The sequence below is a fragment of the Toxorhynchites rutilus genome, chromosome 3 (genome assembly GCF_029784135.1).
Source record: "Toxorhynchites rutilus septentrionalis strain SRP chromosome 3, ASM2978413v1, whole genome shotgun sequence".
NCBI classification, from domain to species: Eukaryota; Metazoa; Arthropoda; class Insecta; order Diptera; family Culicidae; genus Toxorhynchites; species Toxorhynchites rutilus.
Window position 1 is genome coordinate 329386439 of NC_073746.1, and position 18266 is coordinate 329404704.

An 18266-nucleotide genomic window follows, 5' to 3' on the forward strand; every position below is an offset into this window, starting at 1 on the left:
GCATCGATTGGCGCGCGTAAATAATATTAATTAAAATCAATACCTCACTCAAAGTAACCAGGAGTCGCGCTCCAGTGCACAACTCCGAGTGATGTTGTTTCACTCTGGTAGTTGGTTTCGAACGTCGGCGCAGCATGGTTCCCATCTCGATTCATGCATTGTTTATTTATTTTACCAGTCGAGAACGCTAGACAAGATGTCTTTCGCCGAGTGGCTAACAATAGACGTAGTAGTGAATTTAGTTTTCTAAATTCTTATCTTGGGCAAAATTCGGAACAGTGATTTAATCTGGTTAACAAACTACGTTCGTGATATTTTTATTCTGTTTCAATATAAGAGAAGCGATACGAACTGTTTCGAACGATGAATTCGGTAAATCGAGGCATAAGTGAGCCCTATGCACAATGAAACAGATAGCCAAAAATAACACTAGAATCAGGTACAATCACATATACATACATACATATTGGGGGTATGTATTCTGGGTTAGAGGCAAATGAACTGAAAAGTTTAAAGCCTCTTTAATCCAACATCATCATCATCATTCTGGGTGGCAAGAAAAGTTATAAGCTAAGTTGTATGAGAGGGAGTCAACCGCGAGTAATCGGTTTTCTATCTTACTAACCATAGAATTAGGAAATTGTTTATATATAGTTATAAAACTATAGTTGAGAATTCGGCTCCTTAAAACTTATGTAACTGAGCCTGTAAAAATACAGTCAAAGCTCTCTATAACGACAATCTTTATAGCGACAAATCTCTCTATAACGACATGTCCAAAGGCCCCTTCAAAATCACACAGAATTTCTTTTTTTTTTGCGACATTCCTCTATAACGACCTTCCCCTATAACAACACATTAGCGCTTCTATTTACTAGAACATTAAATCCTCTATTGCGACAATTTTTAATTTCACTCCACTCATAGTGTGTATGTGCCAATGTCAGTGCCTACGAACGTAAATCTATGTTGTGTATTATAACGTTTAATCAACTGTGAACATCTGTTCACGTCCAACTGATTTAAATTTTCGGATTCTTACTAAAACATAAATTTAAACCATAAAAGATAGGGAAAACTTATTGAAACAAATTGATCGAACAATTGTTGTACAAGAATCCTATCCTAGAGCAAAAGAATAAATTTGCATTAAATTTGCAATAATTTTAAAAAAGAAAGTATTGTCTGCGTAATTGTTATATGGATAAAGCTTCTGGATTCGAATTCAGGCAATAATTTAAAGTATCGTTTTTTTCTACTTCGAAAACTTTCACAGCCCAAAATGAGCTGAAAAACACGAAAATCTTCAACGCTAAAAATAAATTAGACATAATTCAAAAACAGTACTAAAAAGACAACATTATTTAATGAATGCAATGTACCGCAAAATGCGAAATCACTCATCATCAATAATATGGACTAGAGTCGTGAAAAGGGTAAGAATAATGGCTTGAATGATGTTCAGTTGTTATATTTTGTCTGACGATCAGATAGAAAATTCAATCATTTATTAATTCTTTTATTGAATAAGGGCCTGATGGAGCATTCAACGATGAAATTATAAGCCCACCCTCTTAAAACCGGCAAGCAGGTGCTTTCCAGCTTATCTATGCTGGTTCATTTATAACAAAAATCAATCAACAATTTACTATTTTTTTATCTAGAGAAAAAATTGTATCGGACTAATGAGTTGAATTTTATATTCATTGTTTAATGTTTTTGTTGCAATACGGTTAGACATCAATTGCTTTTGTTTACTCTCCTTATAGCGACATCTAAGCTCTCTACCACGACAATCTTTTATAGCGACAATTCTCTATAACGACGGTCCCTTGCGATGTCGCTATAGGGAGCTTTCACTGTAAAGAATTAATAAAAAAATAAGTTGTATGGGAGAAATTAATTATTTTAAAGAAAATTGAAAAAAAAAATATTTGAAACTACCCAAAACACATTTTCGAGATAGTACTCATTCGATGAAGAATATTTTTATTTATTTTAGCCAAATTTTCATTTGTCCGAAAAGGGTATGAGAAAAGTTACTGGCCAAAACGTTCACGAGTGGTACGGGGGGAAGGGTCTGGCTGGGTAAAGAAGTAAAAATTTATATTGTATGGAAATTTTGACATTTTTTCGAATCCCTATCCATAGGATCTATGGCGTACGTTTCAATTTTTAGCACGCCATTCTCAATAGCTTTGGGATAAAAAATTGAAAAAAATACTGAAAGTGGACCTTACTATGATATGTCGAGAAATATAATCAAAAAATGAATTCATAAAAAAATTATTAACTAAAAAAAATCTTGAAATATTGATTTTTTTAGTATTCAGATATTCAGTACTACTATAATTCGTATTTAAATGTGTTCCTACGCCTTTTTTAGATATTTGTCATTTTTGTCAGATAATAATAAGATAATTCTCCTATATGGTTCACTATAAGAGCTATAGTGAAAAAATGAGTTTTCCTTTTTTTCCCTTATTCTCAATAGGCTTGGAAATGAAAATTTGAGAAAATACTCAAAGTAGTTATTATTTATTGGACTATTTATTATCAAATACGAATTCAAAAGTTTTCGTTCATGCAATAATATCTCAGTACTGAATGATCCACAACAACGTTATAGAAATCAAATGAAAGATAGTTGATAACGTTAATTGGATTTGCTATCTTTGAAAAAACAGAAAGAAATCGATTCCTCGTTTCTTCCCGATATTTTTATCCACTACATCTACATACATCGAAATACAACTTTCTCTGTAAAATATTCTGTGTAAATCCATGTAAATTATGCTTCAAAGAGATTTATATCCCATCTTCATGCATTGATATTTCACTATTTCCAAGCATTTAAAAAATCGCCTAAAAATTTCGACTTCGCACTCTGTTCCTTAATTTTTTTTCGAGTGTGAAAAAGTTCTATTTGCATTTGCGATCATTTTATTAATTTCCCTCCTATAACTTGTATACGTTTTGGCCAATTCCTTTTCTCATACTCTTTTCCGGCCAACGGAAATTTGGCAGAAGATGGATAAAAGTATTCTCTATCCAATGAGTATTATCTCAAAAATGTGTTTCGGGTCCTTTCAAAAATTTTTTTTTCGATTTTCTTTAAATTAATTTATTTCCCCCATACAAGTTGTAAAGGTTTTGGCCTATAACTTTTCTTAGACCCTTTTCCGACCAATGGAAATTTGGCTAAAGACAGATAAAAATATTCTATATCGAATAAGTACTATGTCGAGAATGTGTTTTGGGTCCTTTCAAATAACTTTCTTCAATTTTCTTTAACATAATTAATTTCTTCCATACAACTTGAATTATAACTTTTCTCATACCCTTTTTCGATTAATAAAATTGTGGCTGGAAGATAGGTAAAATAATTTCGATAACTCTATTCAAACAACTTTTTTTGATTTTCAAAATTAAATTTTCCTATATTGTCCCATGCTCACGTTTCAGTCTATAACTTTTCTCTGTCACGATCAAGAAAAAAAATGAATTATGTGAATTGTATGGCAGCCCCACTTAGAGGGGGTCTTGAATCATAAGAATCTTCCCCGGCCCCAAAAACCCCTGGAAACAATGTTTCACGTCGATCGGTTCAGTAATTTCCAAGTCCATAAGAATCAGACAGAAAGACAAACAGAAATCCATTTTTATATATTAGGTTGGGGAAAAAGTAATCCATTATTTTTGGGTCAAATTCAAAATCTTTTTTAAATATGCTTCGGATTGTCCGATTTGGGTGAAATATGCACCGCTTTGTTGTAAAATTTGTCGCCAGGTAGCTTCATAATGCCTCTCTCAATTCACAATTTCAGCGACCTGGCTTGCATTTTCGCCTTTATAAAAGAAAATGTGTAAAATGTACCGAATTTTCTCTATGTTGATACCATTGTTAACACCCTGTAGCTCGCAACTGGGGAACAAACAAAAAACAGCAAAAGATTTTTCAGTGTGAAATGTCATCTTTACAACAAACCTAAAATTGAAATTGTATGCCAGCTACTAAAACCAGTTACCGAGGAAATAATGGATAACTTTCTTGGACTCGTTAAAAAATTTGATATTTCAGTACCACATGAATTGAATAAAAATCGTTTAATAAAGCATATCGATGCTGTATGTATCTCAAAAGCAAAGGATTCGATCCTTTTTTGAAGTGAATAATTACTGGCGATGAAAATGGATTGTTTACAATAACGTCAATCGAAAACGATCATATCCCAACCATGATGAAACACCAAAAACCACCTCAAAAGCTGATATTCACTAAAAGAAGATTTTGCTTCAATTTGGTGGGATTGGAAAGGAGTGGCATTTTTTGAGCCGCATCCAAGCAATCAAACGATCAATACGGAAGTCTACTGTCGGTAACTGTATGAACTGAATGCAGGGATTATCGAAGAACGTCCAGAATACGTTAATAGTGAGGGTGTCGATTTCTACCAGCATAACATCAGATCACACACGTCTATGGTCGCTCTTTAATGGTTAATGGTTAATGGAGCTTGGTTGGGACTAACGTTTGCAACAAAAAAATCGGCAATTACTTTTCGGGCAACCCAATACATATAAATACTACACGAAGATTCAAAGGAAATTCTATTTTTCAAGCAATAGAATTGGTAAAATAATCATTTTGGATAAATCGAAGCCGATCTTACGGTTTTACGGGATTCGATTTTCTTCCAGTTTTTTTGAGAGCAATCTTCCAGTTTTTTGAAAAATGTTATATGTACCAACCCTCGTATACGTCGAAAGTGTTTTCTAAGAATGCACTTTCCCATACACGAATCTTAAAGGCAAAATTGTTTGTGTTCGAGATACGTTTGAACATTCATATTTAAATTGAACTTCACTTTACTTCGGAAGACTAAATGACTCACGGAAATACAGTATCGATTACGTAATTACGAGCAATGTCATTCTTTCATAATATCCATTCCAGTGTCCATTTGATTTTACGGACTGTGAATCACTAAATTTCCTAACATACATGCCGGGTGTTCGGGTTCGATCCCCGTTCTGGTCGGGGGAATTTTTCGTCAAAGAAATTTCCTCCGACTTGCACTGTGTCACGCGTATTCTAGAGCTTGCCACTCAGAATGCATTCAAGGCGTGTTATTTGGCATAGAAATCTCAACTAAGTACTAATAAAAATGACGCAAGTAATACTACGTTGAGACGGCGAAGTTCCTCTAGGAACGTTAGTGCCATTGAAGAAGAAGAGAATCACTAAATTTGCTGTCAATCATACGACAGTACGACGTCTGATGATCGTTCACTCCCCGCTAGTTACAGTCAATTTCTCGTGCGTAACAGTCGTAAACAATCATCGAAACAGTCGAGTATATTTCGTGATCTCACTCGCATTATTTTTTGCATTTCCTCAATGTTTATACTATAAACTGAAACTTGGGATCTGCACCCTTGGACATTCCGAATACTTCCGTGATTTGAATATCCATTCCTATGCCAAAACTCTCTATAAGGACATCGCAAGGGATCGTCGTTATAGAAAATTATCGCTATAAAACTGTCGTTATAGAGAACATGTATGTCGTTATAAAGAGAGAATCGTTAAATTTCACACAAAACAATAAAATGATATTATACACAAAGGTAATTGTGTTCTACCCATCTTGAAACAAAACAAAAAAACATGAAACAATAAATACAAAATTCGGTTCGGTCGTTCTTTTATGTCATTTTTCTTTAGATAAAAAAAGTAATAAAGCTATCCTTTGGTAGATTGTTAACTCGTTTTGGTCTGAAAACTCAATGTGAAACAAAAACAGTACTTCCAACTAGGGCCCGAAATCTTCGAAGATGAAAAATGAAAATCGACTCTCCTCTCAGCAGCTTCGCTTCGACTAGGACTACTTCGGCATTCGCCGTCAACATCATTTGAATTGGAATTCTAAGCAAAATTTTAGTTCACTTTGTCTCCGAGTTCAATATTGTGAAAAAAACATACAGAAAAACGGGTTTATATCAACAAAATTCACAAATTTGTCAGTTGTTCTGAACACAACACTGCACACTGTTTTACGTATGAGTAATTTTCGTGTGACGTGGCCGAGTGGTTAGCGTCATAACTAACATGCCGGGTGTTCGGGTTCGATTCCCATTCTGGTCGGGGGAATTTTTCGTCAAAGAAATTTCCTCCGACTTGCACTGTGATCACGCGTATTCTAGAGCTTGCCACTCAGAATGCATTCAAGGCGTGTTATTTGGCATAGAAATCTCAACTAAGTACTAATAAAAATGACGCAAGTAATACTACGTTGAGACGGCGAAGTTCCTCTAGGAACGTTAGTGCCATTGAAGAAGAAGAATTTTCGTGTACGATACAAAAAAATCTTGCTCACCTGTAGTATATGTGAAACCACGTTTGACTCAAACATCAATACATGCATATGTGATACATGAGAGAGAGAGAGAGAGAGAGAGAGAGAGAGAGAGAGAAACAAATTCAGTCTGGAAAGAGTCACATCAAAATGTAATGAAGTCCATTTGACGGGGAAGAATGAAATGAGATAGTCGAGTCGGAGTCGTAGCGTCTAAATGCCCGACTGAGAAACTGCTGGAACAAAAGTCATTTCCAATTGAATACGAAGGAAAATTTTTCCATAGTCCCCTGAATATCCTCAGTTGAATATGGTTATGCCGAGCCCTGCTTCAAACTATTCCCTAAATTTTAATTTATTTAAAAGGTTTGACCTTTTTAAATTTAATGCAAATCTATTCATTTTTCGGAGACGGGATTCTTGAACAACAATTCTTTAACTGATCAATAAATTTTCCCAATCTTTTATCAGCTTTCAGGTTTTTCAAACTTGTATTGAAAAAGTTGAGTTGAGCGTTTGTTGAACTCAAATATCTGGCAGCTGAGCAGAAATAGGAGAAACTGATAGCATTCCTTTCTGCATCCTTTTAGCACAAATTTTGTTTGCGCTTGTTTTGTTTGTTATTTTTTGAATCGCTCTTTCGCTATATGAAATAGAACAGCTGATAATGCACAATACAAAAAATAACAAAATTTTAAAATGTACCGTCAACAGAATAGCATCTGTATATATGTGTTCACGTTGAGCACCGAAAATTCTAATCAGCTCACCGTTTAAATTATCTCTTGAGATTTTTAATAATCCATTCAATTTAACATTGGGCTGAATCATGTGTGATCATTTCGGTTAGAAGTGTACAAGTGAAATCAAGAGTTGTTTCGTCTTTTCAAGAGCAATAAATGATGAAAACTCTACCTCATTTATGATGCTTATAAATCGATCTTTCTGCACACATCGCAGAAAATGAAACAAAGCAAATGAACTTTTTTTGTGTTGATGTCTGCCACTCTCATATGTGGAAGAACATCATACATGCTATCATATTCCCACGCCTAATGTCACGAAATGGGAGAGATAATAATAACACAAAAAAAAGATTTACAAACATCGATAAGAAGTCGCCGTACCAAACCCAAACAACTTTTCCCATTCCAATATGACAATCTAACTCACTAGAATATTTTACTTTCCATTCATTGACGGGTTCATTAGAAAGACTACTACTACTACTAACTCACTGCTCGCAGGTATAAGCAAACCAACGGAATGAACTTCATCGAGTGAAACACCGGCGCGCGACGTTACTCGACTGCCAGTTCCCTCGAGGCGTATTTCGAATATATCGACTGAACCGATTCTTGCGACAGACACGAATCGCAGAAAGAGATTAAATCAGATAGATACATCCAGAAGAACACAACTTACCCAACGCTCAGATCGCTGCCCTTCATTTCACGCACCATCCCGGACTGCGCAAAACGGGACGATTCCAGCTTCTCGGCAACGCTGAATCCGCGCGCTCCCTCGTAGTCATCATCGCCAAGGGCCCATTCCTCCGCGTACAGCTTTCGTTGCTTCCGTTCGCGCTGTGAGTGGTTTGTGTTTAGGAAGAAACATAAACGGAAATCGGTTAGTCGTACACTAATCACGAATACAATAATCTCGCATGGATGGGAGTTGGGAGCCGAGATTTAAAAGGTGGCGTGGAAATGAAATAGGAAGCGGTTATTAGATACTGTGCCGGGAATAAACGACCGATTTCAATTCTACAATAGAACAATGACACTATGACCGGCAGTGGCAGGTTCGTACAGCGTAAATAAAAATTTATAACTTTTAATAAACTTTTATATTTCACTAGCTGACCCGGCAAACTTCGTCCCGCCCAAAAAATATTTTTCGTTATCATATCCACGTTTTCTTACTAAACGCACGTTCATGGGTCCAATCGCAGAACTGTTCATTGATTGATCAAATGGCCTGGCTAATCTACCTTTTAAAATCACCTTTTACTATAAAATATCTAGTACTTCTACCAAAACTCGTCATTATAATATCAGATTATTTTCAGACACAATTTTCGTTCAAGATTTTTCAACCACTTGCAAATTACATGTTTCTCCGTTACATGGAATAAATGTTTGATACAGAAAATATGATATAAATAAAGACAGATAATATATGATAAGAATACAGAATGAAGACAGCCCTAAATCGGACAATTCCTTTCTCGAGTTTTGCTTTTATTAACACATTCGGCGATCCATTTTTAAATATATAGATAGAAGACGATATAGGAGTGCGTTTTATCACATTAAAATCCATTTCCACTTTCGAACGAAGATCAATTTCATTAGCGCAAACATCAAATGGACAAACAACGCTTGTCAATATGTAATTGTAGAAAACATGCGAATTGAATTTTTCGAATCTTCCCATTTTCCTTCAGAGTTTTCCGAAAATTTTCAATTGTCATGTTTGGTTGAAATATGTGTAATATTTTCATGGAACCCCCTCTCCATTCCAGAGGATGGAGGGGTGTCATACCATCATAGAAACATTTCTCGTACCAAAAAAATATAGGAGGTTGTGTTCAAGATACGACCGCATTGTTGACGTAGAACTACGCTGTAGTTTAATTCAAGTCGCTTATTTATAACTAACGCTACGAAAATTTTGAAATATCCATTTTACCAGTTTGGTCGCCCTGAAATGTTTTTTTTTATTGTAGAATCATTCGACGATAATTGTTTGATGATTCATTCTTGTGCTCGCAGAACAATAAATGTTCGAGATTAGCGCAGCTGTCATCCTTAGTGGGGAAATTTATCTACTGACAAGCGAAATCAAATCACATACAAAATTCCAGAACGACATTTACTTTCTTGGTGACTAAATAAGCGAAATAAACTCTATCTGTTAATCTCAACAAACTTGAAAAGAACAGCACTGCTTCATTATGATCAAGATTAGCGCTTGGAAACAGGTTGAATATTTGCCTCAGCAGAGATTCATTTCTAATACCTAATATCCTAGCGTGAATAATACCCTCCCGCAATCTCCCCTCCTTGACAAAATTCCAGAACATTCATTTTCTTGGTGAGCTGACGATAGCCTAGCTTGATGATTCCCCACACAATTGTATAGCTCAAAATATTAATGCAATGGCGTCAATTTGATGCAATGATTGCAATGCCAGAGACATCAGCGTGTGAGCAATTTGGTCGCTTCCACAGCTCAGTCCGAAACGAAGACATGTGATGGCGCAAAACAAGAAAGAACGAGCAATATTCATTGCGTTGAATACAGAACGATACTGAAAGTTTGCCTTCCTTCCTTTCCTTGTTGAATCAAAGAGACTTTAAACTTCTTCAGTTCATTCGTTCTAGCCTTCAAAAAGGCCCTTGGAAAACTCTACTCTTTCCTCATATTACTCCTCCACCCCCATTCCCTCTAGAAAACCATTCGATCCCTCGCCGTCTAGCCCGCCCAGCAACATGTTGTCCAGTCAAGGTCCTCACGAAGAATGAAGTTTGTCTCAGCGAGATCCACTGTTTATACTCTAGGCAAATATTCCCCTTCGTTCTTCTTCTTTTCCTTCGTTCGCGGATACTTTACATCTTACGATTTCCCCTTCGTTGCTCGTCGATAAGTTGCTCGTTATTTCAATTCAATATTTTTTTTTGTATAACTTGACTCCTCGAACAATCAAATGGTTTTTGAAATCTCTTCATGGCGTTTGACATTTCGCCAACATGTTACCATGACACGACCATATCGCACAGACCGTTTCAGGGTTGCCGGTAGTAACACTTCCCACCTCGTAAGGATGAGTTGTCGCCTCAGCTTTACTATTTTTTGAGACCTCCAGCACTGCCAACTTCGAAACGAAACAACAACGAAACACTCCATCGGATATTTTGACAATTGCTTGCTTAACTCTGTTATCCTTTCCTGTGATCACTTCAAGAATTCGACCGCGAGTCCATCCATTTCTCTTTGAGTCATCAATGATGACACTATGTCTCCAATCTCAATATTTTTTACTTCGCCGAAAAATTTTGTCCTTCTAGTCAGAGTGGGAAGATACTCCCTTATCCAACGTCTCCAGAAATGATCTAGATTGTATTGGATCAAGTTCCATGATTTGCGTAAAGTCGTAACTGCATCAGTCGCAGAAACAGCAGGTTGTTTAGTTCCCCTAGAACTGCCCAAGAGGAAATGGTTGGGTGTCAGGGCCTCTTGCTCAGCCGAATCAAGGGGAAGATATGTCAGTGGTCTAGAGTTTACAATGGATTCTGCTTCCACGGCAACCGTTTGCAGGGCTTCATCATCCATCTTGCGTTCTTGTGGTAGACTAACCATCGCGATTTTGATGGAACGCACTAATCGCTCCCAGCTACCACCCATATGGGGGGCACTGGGAGGTATGAAAACCCACCTGGTTCGTGCGTTGGTGAACTTGACTGCTGCTTCGTCGTAAATATTCTGTAACTGTTTCTGTAGTATACGATCGGCTCCTACAAAGTTGCTCCCGTTATCTGAATGGATCTCAATAGGGGCTCCACGACGGCCAATAAACCGTCGAATACACGATATACACGATGGGGTTGAAAGATCGTAAGCTATTTCTACATGGACACATAAACACGCACAGTAAGGCACGTGAAAAGGGCTACCCATCTTTCCGCGTTAGAACGCCCGATTTTTACAAACAGTGGGCCAAAATAATCTACCCCGACGAAGCTGAATGGTCGAACAAACGGTGATAGCCTGGCAGTCGGCAGGGATCCCATTCGTGGAACAGCTGGCTTTGCTTTGTAAATTTTACACCATTGATGGCTGATGGTCTTTACCAACACTCGTAATTTTGATATATAAAAGTGTTGACGAATTTCATTCACGATCGTTTCTGAATTAGCATGAAGAAATCTGCGGTGAAAACCATCCACGAGTAAGTTAGTGACTGGATGTTTTCTAGGAAGTATCACTGGATATTTTAGGTCGTTGGAAACCAACTGCAATCTGCCTATACGACCATCGACACGAAGTACACCATATTCATCTAGTATGGGCGTTAGTTTGTAAAGTATGCTTGACTTTTCCACAGATTCAAAATTTACAGCCGATGAATTCGTATTCCTTTTTATTACAGCTAATTCTTCACCATAAACACTTGCTTGCGTGAGTCGCCAAAGAAGATTCTCTGCTTGTGTAAATTCTTGGCTTGTGAGGAGTTGTTTCTTCAAACCGTTGCGATTCTTCCTTTTGCATGAGTTGATGAACCGTATTACATAAGCAGTGGTACGTAAGAGGCGATTCCAGTTAGAAAATCGTAAAAAATCGATGGGTATTTCGAAGGACACATGGTGAAAATAACACGTACGAAGCTCCTCATCAGTAATAATTTTTTCATTCTTCTGTTCAGGCCACAGTTCTTCTTCCGAATAAAGGAAGTCTGGACCACGATACCAACGTCCATTTACGTCGTAGCAGGGACTGGTTCCCCATTTTGTGGCTTCATCGGCTACATTATGCCTACTCGGCACCCATTTCCATTCGCGTGCATTGGTTGATAATAAAATTTCTCCCACACGACAGGCTACGAATTGTCGGTACCGACGATGTTGAGAATTGATCCACGCCAAAACTGTTTTGGAATCGGACCAGAAGATTCGACGATTCACACGAACTGAATGTCCTGCCATGACCGTATCTACTAAGCGAACACCTAGCAGCGCCGCCATGAGCTCCAGTCGAGGAATAGTAGTGTGTTGTAATGGAGCTACTTTTGTCTTGGCGGCTACTAACGTACATTGTACAACTCCTGTAGAATTTGTTACTCGAAAATATACAGCAGCAGCATAGGCCTCTACGCTAGCGTCTACGAAAACATGAGCCTGAAGTGATTTATATAACGTCGTACTAGCCCCATAGAAGTAGCAACGGGGGACTTGAATCTCGGTAATTTTCTCAAATAGTGCTATCCATTTCTTTCATCGAGCAAAAATCTCATCATTCACACGTTCATCCCATAGGACTTTACTACGCCACACGTCCTGCATTAAAATTTTGCCGTGAACTAAAAAGTTCGCTAGTAGCCCAAGCGGATCGAACAAACTCATGAGACATTTTAAAATTTGTCGTTTTGTCGGTTTCACTTCAGTATCGATGATCAATGCTACCTCACTTCTAAACGTCGTAGAATAACTGAGCACATCTTCAGCACATTTCCAACGCATGCCCAAAACATGTTCTGTGATACCGCTGTCATTAAACTTTAAAGCTTTCACGTTCTCCTCAGATTTCTCGCCCAGATGATTCAACACAATTCGACTATTCGATCTCCAATTACGGATCTCAAAACCGCCTTTGGAGTGTACTGTCTTTACGTCACGTGCAGTGGTCCTTGCTTCCTCGACTGTCTCAAAGCTATCAAGATAATCGTCGACGTAATGGCAGTTCAAAATGCCTTCCACTGCTCTCGGATATAAGTCTAAGAATTCTTCAGCGTTTTTATTCTTTACAAATTGCGCTGAAGATGGCGAACAAGTCGCACCAAATATAGCCACATCCATGAGAAATATTCTAGGTAATTCTTGTGGGTTATTTCGCCAAAGGAAACGTTGGGAGTGGCGGTCGGACTCAACTATAAGTAACTGATGAAACATATCTTTAATGTCACCTGAGACTGCTATCGGGTACTGACGGAAACGAAATAAAACGTGCAGCAGAGGTACTAACAAATCAGGACCCGAAAGTAGAAAACTGTTCAAAGAAATGCCACCCACCTGCGCCCTTCCATCAAATACTAAGCGTATTTTATTCTTTTTAGGATTAACCACTACGTTGAGAGGAACATACCAAATTCTTTTTGGATTTGCCTCACTTAGTTCTTTTTCTGTCGCTTCGTGAGCATATCCCTTCTTCTGATATTCGAGAATTTGATGATGAATAGCTTCGTTTAACGTGCTATCTCGGCGCATTCGGCGTTCTAGACATTCGAGTCGTTTCAGTTCCATAGGAAAACTGTTCGGAAAATCTATTTCGTCATACCTCCACAATAAGCCCGTCTTATAACGGTTTCCAACTCTAGTCGTAGTGTTCTCGAGGATACGACGTGCTCTTGCATCATCATCTGACTCGAGCATAAAATTTGATCGTATTCCGGAATTATCAGCGTCGAAATAATCTTTCATCATTTCGTCCAACTTAACAACTTTTATTCCGAGTTGTCTAGCTAAATTGTGCTCGATGAGGGTTGCCGAAGAGCCCTCGTCAAGGAACGCAAAAACTTTTATGGATTTCGATGCTCCATACAACACCACCGGAATTATCCTAAATAGCACCGACTGGCCGCAATGATGATGCGTAGAACTCTCAGTTGGTTGAACAAATGTGTTATTCTCTACAGAAACAGCTGACGAATGCAGCAATGGATGGTGTCGAAATTTGCATCCGTCCGTTCCACATTGAATGGTGATTCTGCAGGCGCGACGACCGTGGAAATTCAAACAACTTCTACATAGTTTCAAGGCTTTCACACTCTTCCATCTGTTCTCCAAATTACTCGCTCTGAATATGAAACAATCCTTTACACGGTGGGGACCCTTGCTACATACTGGACAATTCTTATTTGATTCGGAGTCTCTAGGTTCTATTACCTTTTTCACTTCTTCGTGCGAATGAATGTACCCTTTATCTCGACTCTTTTGCCTATCATTTTTCGAAAACTGACCATCGCTATATACTGCAATCTTACTTACAGAGTCAACAACTGACGACATGAAGTCACTGAACGTTCGAAGCGTTGCTACCGGACACGTATTATAATCTAAGGAACTGGAGTTCCCTAGATGCTTGCTATGAAGGCAAGACTTTTCGCTCGTCCTCTCTCGAGCGCTTCGTGATTAATCTAGGGAACTTATTTCCCTAGATGTCGGCAATTGAGGCCTGAGAATCACGGTTTAAATTTATTAAAGCCAGGGATCTATTTCCCTGGACTTGGTTGGTCTCTTATGGGCTAAGCCCCTTTGCGTGAACAAATCCCGGCTAGGGCAGCCACAAAACTTCAACCTCTTCCGGCTCCAGTGCGGTCCGGTGAAGCGAAGCAAATGGTCTGCTTTTCGGATTGGGATTTGTTCCTTTTGGTTATACCTTTTATAGCGTGGCGCCTGGTTGCCAACGCTTGGGTGTATCCGGATTCTGATGCGTGACGCCTGGTTGTCAACGCTTGGTGGATTTTCGGATCACGAATTGAACTTTGAACTACGAACTTTGATTTTGAACTAACGAATTAGACTTCTGATTTGAACTGTTTGATTTGAACTGTTTGATTTGAATTTTGAAATGGACTCAACAATTGGACTGTGAAATTGAACTATAAAGGAGAGAAGAGATCTCTCTTTCCTTCTCAGACAACCGAGCCCATATCGATTGTCTGCCTGCTATTTCCCTACATGTTATTACTACCCGCTTATCTCTGCGGACCTTTGTCGCTCTCGCTAGAGGGGTACAATTTAGAAAGTTTATTACTCATCGTCGGCTTAAAATGTTATTTTTGTTTATAGCCCTTCGTATATTCGATAATGGGCGAGGCCAGGCTTATTACCAGCAATAATCTTTCGCCTGGTGCCTTGTTGTCTTTGTGTATTCCAGGCGCCTTATCTGTCTATGCTGCCTGCTCACGGTCTCAAATGAACACGTGATTTCCTATCTTGTATGCCTGCGCTACACTATGAGTAATACGATCTATTCAGAGGATCGTGCGGGTCACAGATTTGTTTATTTATTTGTCCCTACTTTCTGGTGCGTCATGCACCGCTTGTCTGAAGCTATACAAAAGGAAAAGAAAAATAAGAAAGGGATGAATCACATGGCCGTATCTGGTGATTCATTGGGCTATAAATTTTCTATGCGCTCGTTTGCACTTCAATAACATTATTTTGTTTATTGGCCGGCCTTGCTATCTAAATTGGGTCCGTAACATTCCGGCCCTGATAAATCTACTTGTTCGATTTATAAAATTCCTGAACGGACCCTATGCTACCTGTGTTACTTATATCTCTATTTGTTTACATGTTTTCGGAGCATCATTTATTTTACATTCATCCTTATATTCTAACAGAGTTTAAAAACACTTTTAAATTTCAATTCTTCGGCACGTTGCCTGGTTCCAAAGGATGTCCTCTTCAATGCTTGGTCCATGGATCATACATCTTAGCTCTGACGCGAGCTTACATCAGTTGGCTGCATCTTTCGGATATTGGTGCTCTGGTAGCGAGCACTGACGTCTTTTTCCTGATTAGTTGATGGCTGGATCATTTCCCTTGATAATGTCCAGTACTGCAATTTTAACTGCCGGTCGTTTCAGGACACCTTTCGCGGTTTGGATCTTTGCTTGGCGAACTTGCCCGTCGCTCGCCACAAACGTTTCGATGACTCGTCCTTTAAGCCATTTTCCTGGTGGTGCGTCGTCGTCCGTGATTAAGACGATGTCGTTGACTTTGATCGGTTCTACTTTCTGCGTATTTTTATTACGCTTTAACAGAGTTGGTAAGTACTCCTTCTTCCATCGGTTCCAAAACAACTTGGAATAATGTTGAATGCGTCTCCATTGCGCTGTGTCATACTGACTGGTCGTTGGTGCATACGGTGGGGCATACTCTCCTGCTCTTCCTATTAACGCGTGGAATGGCGTCAACACTTCATCGTCGATGCAGGAGACTGGTATGTGTGTCAACGGTCGAGAGTTGACTAAAAATTCCGCTTGGATGAATGCAGCTTGCAACGTTGCTGCTGATGGCTTGCTCCTACCCCAAACTTTCAGGATCTCTGCTAGTGCTACTTTGACGTTTCTTATTAATCTCTCCCAAGCGCCTCCAAAATGTGGTGCTGAAGGTGGGTTGAATCTCCACTGGATTTCCATTTTTGCTGCTTCATTTTTGCCCATCTTCTCGTTGATTTCATTGACTAGCGACTTTAACTCTCGCTCTGCTCCAACGAAGTTCGTTCCGTTGTCGCTGTAGATACTGGTGACCTTTCCTCTTCGGTTCTGGAAGTTCCTTAACACGACCATGAACGCATCAGTACTGAGATTTTCTGCCATCTCAATATGTACTGCTCTTGTTGAGAGACAGGTGAATATGACGCCCCATCTCTTCTCGAGCGATCTCTTTACCGCTACTTCGAAAGGTCCGAAGTAATCTACTCCGCAGTTTGTAAATGGAGGTATATGCGCTTCTGTGCGGAAATGTGGTAAATCTGCCATCATCGGCTCTACCGGAGTTGCACGTCGTATTTTGCACCTATTGCAATTCTTCTTGACGTTTGCTAATACTGTTCTTATATGCAGTATCCAATACTTCTGCCGTAATGCTGCTATGACGGTGTTTTCGCCGTGGTGGAAATATCTTTCGTGTGTTGCTTTCACGATCAAATATGTATATGGATGCTTTTGTGGGAGCAATATTGGCGTTCTTGTAGTCCATGGTACTGACATGGCTTTCTTCAAACGTCCTCCACTTCTCATTACCCCTGCCTCGTCTAGGAAGGGTGCGTAACTGACCAATGGTCCTGACGATATTGTTCCGCCATTGAATAAAGTTTCCATCTCTGTTGGAAATGCTTCCCATTGCATCTTTCTATAGAGCACGTTCTCAGCTCTTTGGTAGTCCTTGTACTCAATGTCTGGAATATATCCACGACGTAATCTTTCCTTTGTCCTGTTTAATACACAAAGGTTCTTCACCAATTTCCACCAATCTGAGTATTCCTTGTACTTATCGATGAAACTAAGTTTGCTTAGTTCTTCGTGAACTAGCACTGTTTCTCTCAACTCTTCGTCTGTTTCCTTCTCTTCAATGGAAGGCCATGACGATTCTGAGAGCTTTAGGAAATCAGGTCCTTCAAACCATTGTGATTTTCCTAGCTTTTCCTTTGTGCCTTCATCGGCTGGATTTTCATCTGTTGGCACCCATCGCCATTCATTTTTCCTGTTATCTTCCAGGATTTCACCTACTCGATGCATCACAAATACGCTTCTTCGTTTTGGACTCTTGATCCATGACAATACGGTCTGTGAATCACTCCAAAATGTTTTGCTAACAATCTTTAGTCTTGTTTCTTCTATTATCGTTTTGGTTAATCGGCTTCCTAACACGGCTGCTTGTAGCTCTAGGCGTGGTATGCTCAATGGTTTGACTGGTGCTACTCTAGACTTTGCTGATAGAAGTCTTACGTGTGGTGTGTTTCCAGATATACTTCTTACGTACACACATGCACAAAATGCTTTCTCAGAAGCATCTACAAAGGTGTGTAGTTCTACTTCACCTGTTCTTTCTTCGAGGATGTATCTTGGTATCGTTACGCTCTCAGCAGATTTAATAATCTCTAACCAGTGTTGCCAGTCTGACTGCAACTTCTCGGGAATTTCGTCATCCCAATCTATATTTTCTATGTGCAGCCTTTGCATGAGGATTCTTCCATGCACAGTTATATTTGAGATGAGTCCAAGTGGATCGTAGACACTCATCACGAAAGCTAGTACCTCTCTCTTTGTTGGTAAACGTAGCATTTGTGTAACATCACTTCCTAGCTTGTCTAATTTGATTTGATAGCCGAGTGTGTCAGACGTGGTGTTCCAATATACACCAAGTACCTTTTCTGTCATTGAATCCTTTTCTTCGAACATTTTGATTCCGGAAATTTGTACACGTTCCGAGGGTAAACTTTGCAGAAGTTCTCTGCTGTTTGACACAAAGTTTCTGATGTGGAAACCCGCGTGATCGTGAATTTTCATAACATGTAGTACTATCTCTGCTGCCTTATCAAGCTCTTCGAAACTATCCAAATAATCGTCGACGTAGTGTTGCTTGATGATTGCTTCAGTCGCCACTGGACAATATT

At 38.9% G+C, this 18266-nt stretch overlaps 1 protein-coding gene across 4 annotated transcripts in view; it reads right to left on the reverse strand.

The window, feature by feature from the left end:
* Nucleotides 1-18266, reverse strand: part of LOC129775084 (jmjC domain-containing histone demethylation protein 1) — a 57621-nt gene that overhangs the window by 17441 nt on the left and 21914 nt on the right. For all 4 annotated transcript variants that reach the window (XM_055779332.1, XM_055779330.1, XM_055779331.1 and 1 more), the window contains one exon: nucleotides 7785-7945. In XM_055779332.1, the coding sequence (XP_055635307.1) occupies nucleotides 7785-7945 (161 nt within the window). The remainder of the gene's footprint in view (nucleotides 1-7784; nucleotides 7946-18266) is intronic.